General features: G+C 37.6%; 1 protein-coding gene across 1 annotated transcript in view; it reads left to right on the plus strand.

The window, feature by feature from the left end:
* Positions 1 to 6,522, plus strand: part of LOC132776786 (uncharacterized) — a 52,605-nt gene extending 46,083 nt beyond the window's left edge. The window contains exons 19-20 of the mRNA XM_060778806.2: positions 2,143 to 2,233; positions 3,793 to 6,522. Coding sequence (XP_060634789.2) covers positions 2,143 to 2,233; positions 3,793 to 3,867 — 166 coding nt within the window. The 3' untranslated portion in view covers positions 3,868 to 6,522. The remainder of the gene's footprint in view (positions 1 to 2,142; positions 2,234 to 3,792) is intronic.
* Positions 6,523 to 12,409: the final 5,887 nt, after the last annotated feature.

A 12,409-nucleotide genomic window follows, 5' to 3' on the forward strand; every position in this document is an offset into this window, starting at 1 on the left:
TTGTCTCATTATGTACATGTATGCAAATACAAGAAATCCAAAATCAGGAAAAATCCAATACACTTTGGTCCCAACCATTTCAGAGAAAGGATATTCAACCTATATTGAGGTATTCCATAAGTATTAAAATGGAGAACAGGTTTGATGAATTTATATCAGTTGTTCCCAACCTGTTGTCCATGGACCACCAGTGGTCTGCAATAACAAAAATATGGTCCGTGTCCTCACCGTTACTACATAGTTGCCTTGAAACCACGTGGCAACGAGAGCAACCGTTCTCGCAAAACCCTCTTATAGCGCCGAAGCAATGGGGATGTTGGGAGGGGAGTGGCTGGCTACCCACAAAAGCCTTCAACTACCACATCAGCTCTAAATTATTAAATATGGTTTTCTGTGGGTGAGCAGATGGCAACTACTGGATGGCATATGTTCTGTATCAGAATCTAAGGTGGATATGGTCTGTCCAATGCAGTTTTCTGAATTAGCACCCCCAAATAACCAAACCAAATCTAAAGTTGGCCAAAAACTGATTTGTAACTCTTTTGGTACTAATATTGGGGAATGGTCCCTGGTCAAGTAGTCCCTAGTCAAAAATAGGTTGGGAACCACTGATTTTTATGAAGGTGTGTTTGGTGCACAGAATAATTAAACCCCTTTTTGAGCACAAGCCTCTTAACTCATACAACCCACATGCGTCCTTGTTCTTTCTACATCATGAACTGATTTCATGAAAACATCTGCTCCACTAAAGACCGAAATTTCTAGATTAATTAAAGTTCTCTGATTAAGCAAATAATGCACATTTGTTTTGGTGTGTCTTTTAAAGATGGGATAATATAATAGCATGAACAGTGTGAAAAAGCAACCAGAGAGAAGAATGAACACTTTTGTCTCTCTCCTGAGGATTAGAGAGAATTATACTCACATGTTCTCAGATCTGAAGGCTTCTTAATTTGACTGTGACACAGTGTGTATGCTCATGAGAACAAACAAGCTTTCCGCTGAAACAGAGAATGATACATAAGTAATTTTTAATTGCATCCGGAAACAGGATTGCATTGTTACATTCCAATAATAAAATTTTACTTTTTCTCATGCTGATAAATGAGTGCAGATAAGAATCTGTAGCCTTTCTTCAGTTCATTGTCAAGTTCAGAAAGATATTGTAGACACAATTCAATCAAATTTGAGTCCTCTTTGTAGCTAAACTGGGATGTACACAAATGATTAATGACTATCAAAAGCAGTTGAACTTCAGCGAACCATGGGGGGAGATATATGTGTGTGTGTGTGTGTGTGTATAGGAACTTAAATACACATGTATTAACTTAATTCTGTTCTTTGGACTTCTTTATTTTTATTTCATTATTTCCTATTTGCACATACACGATTATGATTGAAATTTTGGAATGATATTATCTACTACCATCTTAATTTCCCCTTCTTTCATTTCTGTTTCCCACCATCATTCACATTGCCTTTTCTGCCCCCACTCCCAAACTGTACCTTTTTATAGAAGTGAACAACTTGAGTTCTGGTCACTTCTTGTCATTATGTCACCTACTGTTGTTATTATTGCTGGAGATAAACTGAGCAGATGTTCCGGATTTGCCCCCAGTAGTTTGTGAATGCTTCTAATTTTAAAAACATAGTCATTAAAAGAAATAGATTCTGTTGCTTGAGTTGCATGCCATTAAGATGTCACTACTTTGAGGTTATCTCCATTAAATGTGTACTTGGTACATCTACATTGTAGAATTGATGCAGTTTGACACCAATTTAACAATCATGGCTCAATGCTATGGCATCCTGGGAGGTGTCTCAAGACCTTTAGCCTGCTCTGACAAAGAGTGCTGGTGCCCCTCCAAACTATAGCTCCCAGGATTTCATAGCACTGAGTCTTTGAAGTTATAATGTCAAGCTGCATTAATTCTACAGTCTACATCAGGCAGGGGCAAACTGCTAGGCTGTTAGGAATTATGGGAGTTGGGAGTCCAAAACACCTGGAGGGCCAAAGTTTGATCATGCCTGGTGCAGACACAATCATAATTTTCAGTGTGGTTTTCTAAAATTATCTATAATGTCATTTTCCATTCAGTTGTATTGGAAGATAATGAGGGAAACATTTTTTTCTTTTGATAGATATGAACTACCTGGAGTATATGGACTGAATTTTGTACTAAAAAACTCGCTTGGTGGCGGTGGCACAGCATCACTGAGAAGTGATCCACAGGTAGGTATCTAATTTTGGGTGAGTGGATGTTATTTTGATTTTAAGAAAACACCTTAACACTTTCATGAATCAGGGCCACTGAAATTCTATGCACTTTTGGAGGTCTTGCCTTTCATTCATGCACCTCGTTCTTCTGTTTCCCTTTCTAAAGAGTCTTTTGCATGTATGCTTATATATTTTTAAAGATATTTTTATTTATTTTCTCACAATTCAAAACTCCCAATTTGTAAGAAGATTTAGGGATGAAAATAAATGAAACTGAGTGATCACAATTATGGAGACAAAGACATTTGAAAAAATTATCAATACTGGTTAAAGAAAATTACTATAAGTTAATCTGGAAAATATATCTAACACCAATAAGAATAACAAATATAATAAATAAAAACTATTTAAAATTGCTGGAGAGGTTGTCAAAAATTGGAAACTTATATACATATGTGGTGGCAGTGTAAATATGTAAATAATTCTGGAGGGAAGTATTTAGAGAGATAGAGGATATAATGAACATTAAAGTAGAAATAAGTCCTAATAATAATAATAATAATAATAATAATAATTATTATTATTATTATTATTATTTATATTCCACCCTATCTCCCCGGAGGGGCTCAGGACGGATTCCAAACAAAATAGGCAAACATTCAATGCCCGGACACAACAATACATCCATAGTAACGAAATTTGGCAACCCAACAGATAAAAACAAATTAGTATACCTTTATTATCATTATATATAATAAACAGCTGAAAAAAGAGGATAAAGATGTGATAACAAACTTATTAACAATAGCAAGACTGCTTATAGAAAGGAATTGGAAAAGGGAAATAAATTTACAAATTGAGGAGTGGTATAGGGAAGTATGGAAATTGGCAATAAATGACAAGCTGACATGTAAATTAACATTAAAAGAGGGATATAGAAACAAAGTGGTTTTGATGATGTATGGAGAAAATTTATTGAAAGAGGATTCAAAAAGAAAGACAGAAAGTTACCTCCAGAAGAGGAAATAAAATTTTGGACAGATGATATGTAAAAGGCATGGCTCGGGGGGAGGGGAACATAGTGGTGAGGGATAGAAAATATGTATAAGCATAAAAATAACAGTAGATGCCAAAAGTTAATGTATTTATAATTGTATTGAATATTACGTGTCTGCTGTAAAGCAAATGATGTATAACAAATGTTTTGAATTGTGATAAAATAAACAAAAATATATTTTAAAAAAGAAATAACTCCCAAATTGTAAGAACAAATCTAATTCTAAATAAATTAAGTACAGTGGAATCTCTACTTAAGAGCACCTCAATTTAAGAGTTAAGAGCTGTCACTTGGCCCTGGTTTCGCTTTGACATAAGGCTAGCATTTTGAGTTAAGAACTCGGCCACGGAATGAATTAAACTCTTAAGTCAAGATATCACAGTATACAGCGTTATGAAGGCAAAAACCACTTTTTCTTCCCAAAAACATTGCAATATAATGAAGAGGATGCTTTTTCTTTTATCTGAATATGTGATTACTTTTGTAATTTGTAATTTATTTTATTTCATTTTTACAGGGCAAGGCATTTGGGCAAATGCTGCTGGACTTTGAGATAAAAAATGTTCCTGATCTAAAGTCTTTGATAGAATAAGATAATTATCACCTTTCAGTTTTAAAAGCTACATTGAATAAAAATCAAGCAGAAATAAATTATCAAGAAAAAAAATCAAGGCACTCCTAAATGTGGTAGCGGTTTAACTAATTACCCAAAGCAGAGATAATGGAATGTTGTGAGTAATGCCAGATTTGTTGCTTTGTAAGGGACTGGTATTTCCCATTTACTGCTATATTCTATGGTTATAATTAAGCAATAAATGAGCATCTTTCTGAGAAATAACCACAGTTCCAAATAAAAGGTGCCTGTTTTCCCCAATGGTTTATGTTAATAGCTGTAACACTAACAACTATCATGTCAGATGACACAGAGAAGCCTTTGAAATCCACAAGCATGTGGACAATTTCAACAGAAAGGAGGAAACCATGAAAATGAACAAAATCTGGCTACCAATATTGAAAACTCTAAAGTCAGGACAATAAATAAAAGGCAATACTCAAACAACAGGGGAATTCCTGACATTAAACAATCAGGGCCACTTAACACCTCCCAACAAAGGATTCCCCCAGGCAGGAAGCAGCCAGACTTTGAAGCTGCAAGGCTATTCAGTGCTAATCAAGGTGATCAATTGCAACATTCACACTTGCCTCAAACAGATACCATGGATATTCCATAGATAAATATAAGCCCCATTTACCTAGTTTCCAACAGACCTCACAACCCCTGAGGATTCCTGCCATAGATGTTAGGAGAGAATGCTTCTGGTACGTGGCCATACAGCCCAGAAAACCCACAGCAACCCAGTGATTCCATCCATGAAAGCCTTCAACAACACCAACTGCTGTTTATAGAACTTGCCTCCAGTAAAAATCATTGTTAATGGGTGCGATCCTGTGGGATTGAAGTGTTGTTACTGCTTCCATCCATTATTCTTGTTAACCATCTTCAAGTCAGTATTAGTTTATGATTAATTCAGAAGTGGTTTACCATTATTTTCATTTTGGGCTGAGAAGGTGTGACTTGCTAATAGTTCAGTGGAGATTTGAAGCCTGGTCACTGGAGTCCTACTCCCAACTCTCAAATTACTGTGCCTCACTAGATGACTTCTGATAGTAGCACCTCTAAAAACATTAGTTACTCGTAACAAATGAACACTCAGTTAGACATAGTTATGTTTCTTGTTGAGTTTCCCTCGACTGGCTTTGTAATTTATTTCAATCTGCAGTTCGTTGAGATTGATGTAGTATTTATATAGTGACAGTGGTTACCATATAATTACAACACTGACCTATTGAGTGCCTCAAATGTTAGACCTGTTGCTGGGTATATTTGACTTGCTGATTCCATACAGCTCAAAAAACTCAAAGCAATCCAGTGATTCCAGCCATGAAAGCCTTTGACAAAATATACACTTTTTTAAATCCGAGATAACTCTTCTCTCAGCATGTCAAGGTGCAATAGTGCAATTCTATGGTCAACATCCAACCTAGAAGTCCTAAGCATCTCTCTGTTCTGAGAGTCTAATAGAGTCTGTCATCTAAAGCATTCTTTTTCTACTGACTTCTAAAAGCTTACAGTTTCTAAAATGGAGTCTGAGATCTGAACAGTCCCAGATCTGATCACATGGTCTGCAGCCCCTCCCACAACATAGAGTTAAAGAAAACTGCATACCAGTGCACACATATACAATACAGTAAGCAACCTGAATTATATACATAACAAATAACTAGTGGAGGCTTGAAGAAGGTTGCTATTTCCAACATAATAAGATATGCTACAAGGTAGATTATATGTAAATATGTTACCAATGAAAAACCACTCTAGATTATGTGAGGATATTCTGTACTTTTAGATTCAAAGGGATTTTCTAGCACTTTTGAAACTAAGTGATAAACCGTGGCATCTGTCTGATGAAACAGACCAGGTCTAAATCTTGTAGTAGATCTTGAAGGTGCCACAAGATCCCTTTGTATCCTAATGCAAATGCAAATAGCATGACTATTTCTTTGAATTATGATTATGGTACTTTTTGAGTCGGTTTCACAATACAAAAGAATATTCCAACAACCTTATGTTGCTGGGCAAGTAAGGAGAAAGTGTTTAGACTATATAAGCAATTTGAAGTACCAATATTTGCTTTACCTATTGACATTGAAATTATGTTCAGGTGCATGTGTATGAGATAAGGAAGGATCCTTTCACACATGAGTGTAAGCTTTATATTCAATGTTCAAGATACAAAGAACTATTTTGGATAAGCCTAATCAGGTAAAGCATTTTATATTCTATGGGAGAAAAAAGAATGTGTATTTTTAAAATGTTTTTGTGAGAACTGTCAGGTACAACCATATACAAAAATGTAGCTAATAGGGAGATTAGATGTCTAGGAATGCTTGTAAAACACTGTAAAGTTTTGCTAACATTGATGTGAGCTATTCCAGCTTTATCCAAAACTTGCATATAAACAGCATCTCTTTTCCTACTTGTAATCAATAGCAATGTTTGAATGTATTGCACAATTTATGTTCACTCTCAAGCATATATTTTGATCAGTAAAGGAAGACAGTATTAAAGGCGCAGCTGGTTATGTCCAAGAAAGTAGAGAGTATATCAGGGTACAGTCATTTCTTGATTGTTTACACTACTATGTATACTTTTAACATAAAATAAATGTGAAATAGTATCAATGGGTTTGTTGTGTCCTTTTCAATCTTTTTTCACCTCTGTGTATTTTCTCTTTATTCACCATAATGTAATGATGTCTGACAGCATCTTTATTATTCAATCATAAAAAATAGATCAGGATCTGACAAAAATATATATGTTTTCTCTAAATGTCATTTGGCTTGCTACGAAATTTTTATTTTGCTCTATTTCCTCTCCTGTTTGGAATTTGGTATAAGCGATTTTAATGTTTGTTTATATTTATGGTTTTATGTTCCAGCATTGCATGTTTGCCGCATATATGTTGTGCTCCGCCCTGAGTCCCCTGCAGGGTGAGAATGGCGGAATATAAATGTTTTTAATTAATTGATTTTATGAATTTGATAGATATGGGTCTACCTCAGTATTTCTCAACCTGGGGGTTGGGACCCCGGGGGGGGGGGGAGAGGGGATGTCAGAGGGGTCGCCAAAGACCATTGATGGGGTTCAGAATGCTCTTTGATTGTAGGTGAACTATAGATCCCAGCAGCTACAACTCCCAAATGTCAAGGTCATTTTCCCCAAACTCCACCAGTGTTCACATTTGAACATATTGAGTATCTGTGTCAAGTTTGGTCCAGATCCATCATTGTTTGAGCCCACAATGCCCTCTGGATGTAGGTAAACTGCATCTCCAAAACTCAAGGTCAATGCCCACCAAACACATCCAGTATTTTCTATTGGTCATGAGAGTTCTGTGTTCCAAGTGTGGTTCACTTCCATTGTTGGTGGAGTTCAGAATGCTCTTTGATTGTAGGTGAACTATAAATTCCATCAACTACAACTCACAAATGACAAAATCAATCCCCCCACAACCCCACCAATATTCAAATGTGGGCATATTGGGTATTTGTGCCAAGTTTGGTCCAGTGAATGAAAATACATCCTGCATATCAGATATTTACATTACGATTCATAACAGTAACAAAACTACAATTATGAAGTAGCAACGAAAACAATTTTAAGGTTGGGGTGGGGTATGGTTCCACAACATGAGGAACTGTATTAAGGGGTCGTGGCATTAGGAAGGTTGAGAAACACTGGTCTACCTGGTTTCTGTGGATAGATCTCCCAAGCAGAAGATAGACCACATTCTAATGACATCTCTCACAGTTCCATGCAGTATATACAAGATAGATTTACGAAATGTTAATGTTACTGCAGTTTGGTCCTTAAACAAGAAGTTCAAGGAAATTAGCCTTTTATCTGAATGTGGAGTCACTGGGTCAGATTACATTCCACACATTCTCTCTCAATAGGTTTTTCTTCATAAAGAAAAGCAGCTGTTGAAGATAGGACTGAGAACTAAGACAAGAGAGAAAATCTTAATTTATCATTGCCCCTTGCTGCTTTTTCTCTTAGGGAAGAAAATGTACAGCTATTAGGGTGTTTTCCTTTGAAAGTGGAAAAAACCTTTTTGGCAATTAAACTTTATGCATATGCAAAACATTCTGTAATGGTAATACGATTTTCCACATTTACTGGGTTTCTAATCACAACCTCCAGCAGATACTTTACCTGAAAGAAAAAGATGGGAAGAATGTTATACAGAACTCTATGTAATGTATTAATTGGCTGTATGTCAAATATTCTACCTATGATGACTTTCTCCACCCCACAAAAAAACCAAAAAACAAAAAAAAAAAGCTGGTCTTTTTGCTTGTGTTCTAACTTCACTTAACAAAAATTATAGAGATTGAAAAGTGCTTACTAGCTGTAGGTCCCCAGATAGGCAAGTGGTTCCCAACCATTTTTTGTCCACTTGGCTAGGGACAACTTTAACCAGGGACCACTTGACCAGGGACCACTCTCCAACAGTACCAAAAGGGTTATGAATCAGTTTTTTGGTCAGTTTTAGATTCAGTTTGGATATTTGGGGTACTGATTCAGAAAATTGCATTGGATAGACCACATCAGCTCTAGTTTCTGATACAGAATATATGCCATCCAGTAGTCGCCATCTGCTCACCCACAGAAAACCATATTTAATAAGCCTTGGCCCTATAAGAGAGTTTCATGAGACCAGTTGTTCTCGTTGCAACGGTGTAGTAACGGTGAGGCCGTGGACCATATTTTAGTTATTTCAGATCACTGATGGTCTACGGACCGCAGGTTGGGTCTGCATGTAGGCCTTCTTGCAATATATGTTTGTTATTGGTTTTGCTATGGTTTTATATTATTGTAATGTTTTAAATTGTATTTTATGGTCTTGGAACCTACAGTGAACCAGCCCGAGTCGCCTGTGGGCTAAGAGGGACGGTATATAAATATAGTAAATAAATAAGTCGAAGAGCCAGTGTTGTCCATAGATGTCTCCTATGTCATGTGGCTAGAATGACTTCATGCAACACAATTACCTTCTCGCTGAAGCAGTACCTATTGATCTACTAACATTTGCATGTTTTCGAACGGCTAGGTTGGCAGAAGCTGGGGCTAACCCTCAGTCAGCAAATTCAGCAGCTCAGCAGTTTAACCTACTGTGCTACTGGGGGCTCCAAGCACTCACTATTCTGCACTATATGTTTATTTGGAAGTACATTCGGTTGAACTTAACAGAATACTCAGATAGTTTGTATAGGCATGGGATTTTTTTTGTTTTGTTAGTACAGGGTAAAAAAACAGCTTTAAACCCAGCTTTTTTTAAAAAAAATGTTATAACAGCTGTGGAAAGATGTCTCAAAAGATAGTGGTTGGGAAATGGACTGACAAAAATTTAAATATGGTTAAGTAGAGAAGGTTTTCTAGAGCTGAATCTACACTGGCATATAATGTGGTTTGGAACTGCATTATATGGTCAGTACAGATCCATATAATGTATATCAGTGCAGTTAAACTGCAATGGCATATAATGCAATTCCAAAACTCCATTATACGACAGTGTAGATTCAGCCTAAGAGTGCATCTACAGCAGGCATGGGCAAACTTTGGCCCTCCAGGTGTTTTGGACTTCCAACTCCCACAATTCCTAACAGCTGGTAGGCTGTTAGGAATTGTTGGAATTAAAGCCCAAAACACCTGGAGGGCCAAATTTTTCCCATGCCTGATCTACAGAGTAGAATTCATGCTATGGAATCTTGGGAGTCATAGTTTTACAAGATCTTTTGGCCAAGGAGTTCTGGTGTTTCATCATATGACAACTCTCAAAGCATGACAGTGAAAGTGATATCAAACTGCATTAGTGCTACAGTGAAGATGCACCCTTATTTGCTTTATTTTCACTTGGTTATATTAAAATTTTGTCACTCATTTCCTTTGGGGAAAGTTCTCTTTTGTCTTTATTATTACGGATTAATATGTTTTTGTATTTTCAATTTACATGTTCATAAAATACAGTGAAACAAATCTATATACATGGAATGGAAGAGACCTCATGGGCCATCCAGTCCAACCCCCTGCCAAGAAGCAGGAATATTGCATTCAAAGCACCCCTGACAGATGGCCATCCAGCCTCTATTTAAAAGCCTCCAAAGAAGGAGTCTCCACCACACTCCAGGGCAGAACGAATACAATACTTCATAATGTCTATTAACCCAGGCATAGGCAAACTTCGGCCATCCAGGTGTTTTGGAATCCAAGTCCCACAATTCCTAACAGCTAGCTGGCTGTTAGGAATTGTGGGAGTTGAAGTCAAAAACTCCTGGAGAGCCATAGTTAGCCCATACCTGTATTAACCTGTTAGAATCAGTGTAGGGAATGTGTCATTATTTTTAAAGACAATACTAAATTGTCTTCCAACAATACATTCCAATAAACAAACATCTTAGAAGTTGTAAGAGCCGTCTTGGGCCAGATCCAATGCCTATCTGATATTACTTTAGTGACCGGCCAGATGCCTATGGGAATCCAACCATAGGACATGACCCCAGCAGGACCCTCTTGCATATATTCCCACCAACTGATGCTGAAAGACATACTGTTTCCTATAGTGGAGCTAATAGATAATATCATGACTAGCAGCCATTGACACCCTTAATCTCTATGAATGTATCTAATCCCCCTTTAAAGCTGTCCACGCTGGTGGCCTTCCTGACATCTTGTGGGACTGAATTCCACCATTTAATTAAGCATCTTAAACCATTCATTATTTTGCTGTATTTTATGAGCCTGGAATCAAGTAATGACAGACAGAAAGAACTTTTCCTATCCACTTTATCCAGACCAGCAACTCAAAATGGTGGTCCATTGACCAAAAGAAATAAACATACAATTAACAGACAATTGTAATTAATGAACATACACGGAAGAGCAATAATTGCCAGTCCACCACATCAAATATCTTCAGAAACATTGGCCTAGACTGTGTATAATTATACATCATTTCTTCCTAAGCTAAAAAAACCCCAAAATTGTAAGCTTTCAACTCCTTAGCCATGTTGTTTGTTTTTTCTGTAGCTCTGTAATAATCTCCTGGAAATACCATTATTTGAGATTGGCCACACTGTAATGTTTACTTAAGGTATTATAATGGTAGAGTAATAATTGAAGGGAGATGTTGACAAGCTGGAATGTGTCCAGAGGAGGGCAACTGAAATGATCAAGGGTCTGGAGAACAAGCCCTATGAGGAGCGGCTTAAAGAGCTGGGCATGTTTAGCCTTCAGAAGAGAGGGCTGAAAGGCGACATGATGGCCATGTATAAATAGGGGAAGTCATAGGGAGGAGGGAGCAAGCTTGTTTTCTGCTGCCCTGGAGACTAGGATGCAGAAAAATGGCTTCAAACTACAAGAAAGGAGATTCCACCTGAACATTAAGAAGAACTTTCTGACTGTGAGAGCTGTACAGCAGTGAAACTCTCTGCCCCGGACTGTAGTGGAGGCTCCTTCTTTGGAGGATTTTAAGCAAGGCTGGATGGCCATCTGTCAGGGGTGCTTTGAATGCGATCTTCCTGCTCCTTCGCAAGGGGTTGAACTGAATGGCCCACAAGGTCTCTTCCAACTCATGGTGGCCTTATATTAGTATCCACCCAAACTTACTGCTAGTCCAGATTCTATCAATATATATGAAGCCAGGATTCTTATTTCTATATTTTGATTAATTGGCTCCAGTACATGGTTTGATGTTGAGCTTGAATCCCCATTCAGCTATGGATAAGTCATCTCCTTGGGCAAATCAAACACTTACTGCCTAAGAGGAAGATTATGGCAAACCTCGGAGTAAATCTTGCCAGGAAAAACCTATGATAGGTTTCATTAAGGGTTGTCATAAGACAATGACCTAAGGGCACCCAACAACAACAGCAGCAATGTGGCACATATTAGGAGATGACATGACCCATTAGAAAAGACAACAGTGCTTAGTAAAATAGAAAGCAGTAGGTATCAAGTTAAGGCAGCATTTCTCAATCAGAAGGTCAGGACCCCTGAGGGGGTGGGGTCGCAAGGGGGTATCAGAGCAGTGGCCATAGACCATCAGGAAACACAGTGTTTTCTGTTGGTCATGGGGGTTCTGTGTGGGAAGTTTGGCCCAATTCTGTCATTGGTGGGATTCAGAATCTTCTTTGATTGTAGGTGAACTATAAATCCCAGCAACTACAACTCCCAAATGTCAAGGTCATTCCCCCAAACTCCACCAGTTTTCACATTTGGCCATATTGAGTATTCATGCCAAGTTTGGTCCAGATCCATCATTGTCTGAGTCCATACTGTTCTCTGGATGTAAGTGAACTACAACTCCAAAACTCAAGGTCAATACCCAACAAATCCTTCCAGTATTTTCTATTGGTCATGGGAGTTCTGTGTGCCAAGTTTGGTTCAATTCCATTGTTGGTGGAGTTCAGAATGCTCTTTGATTGTAGGTGAACTATAAATCCCAGCAACTATAACTCCCAAATGTCAAGGTCATTTTCCCCAAACTCCACCAGTTTTCCCGTTTGGCCAT

This window comes from Anolis sagrei, chromosome 5, assembly GCF_037176765.1.
Source record: "Anolis sagrei isolate rAnoSag1 chromosome 5, rAnoSag1.mat, whole genome shotgun sequence".
Classification (NCBI taxonomy): Eukaryota; Metazoa; Chordata; class Lepidosauria; order Squamata; family Dactyloidae; genus Anolis; species Anolis sagrei.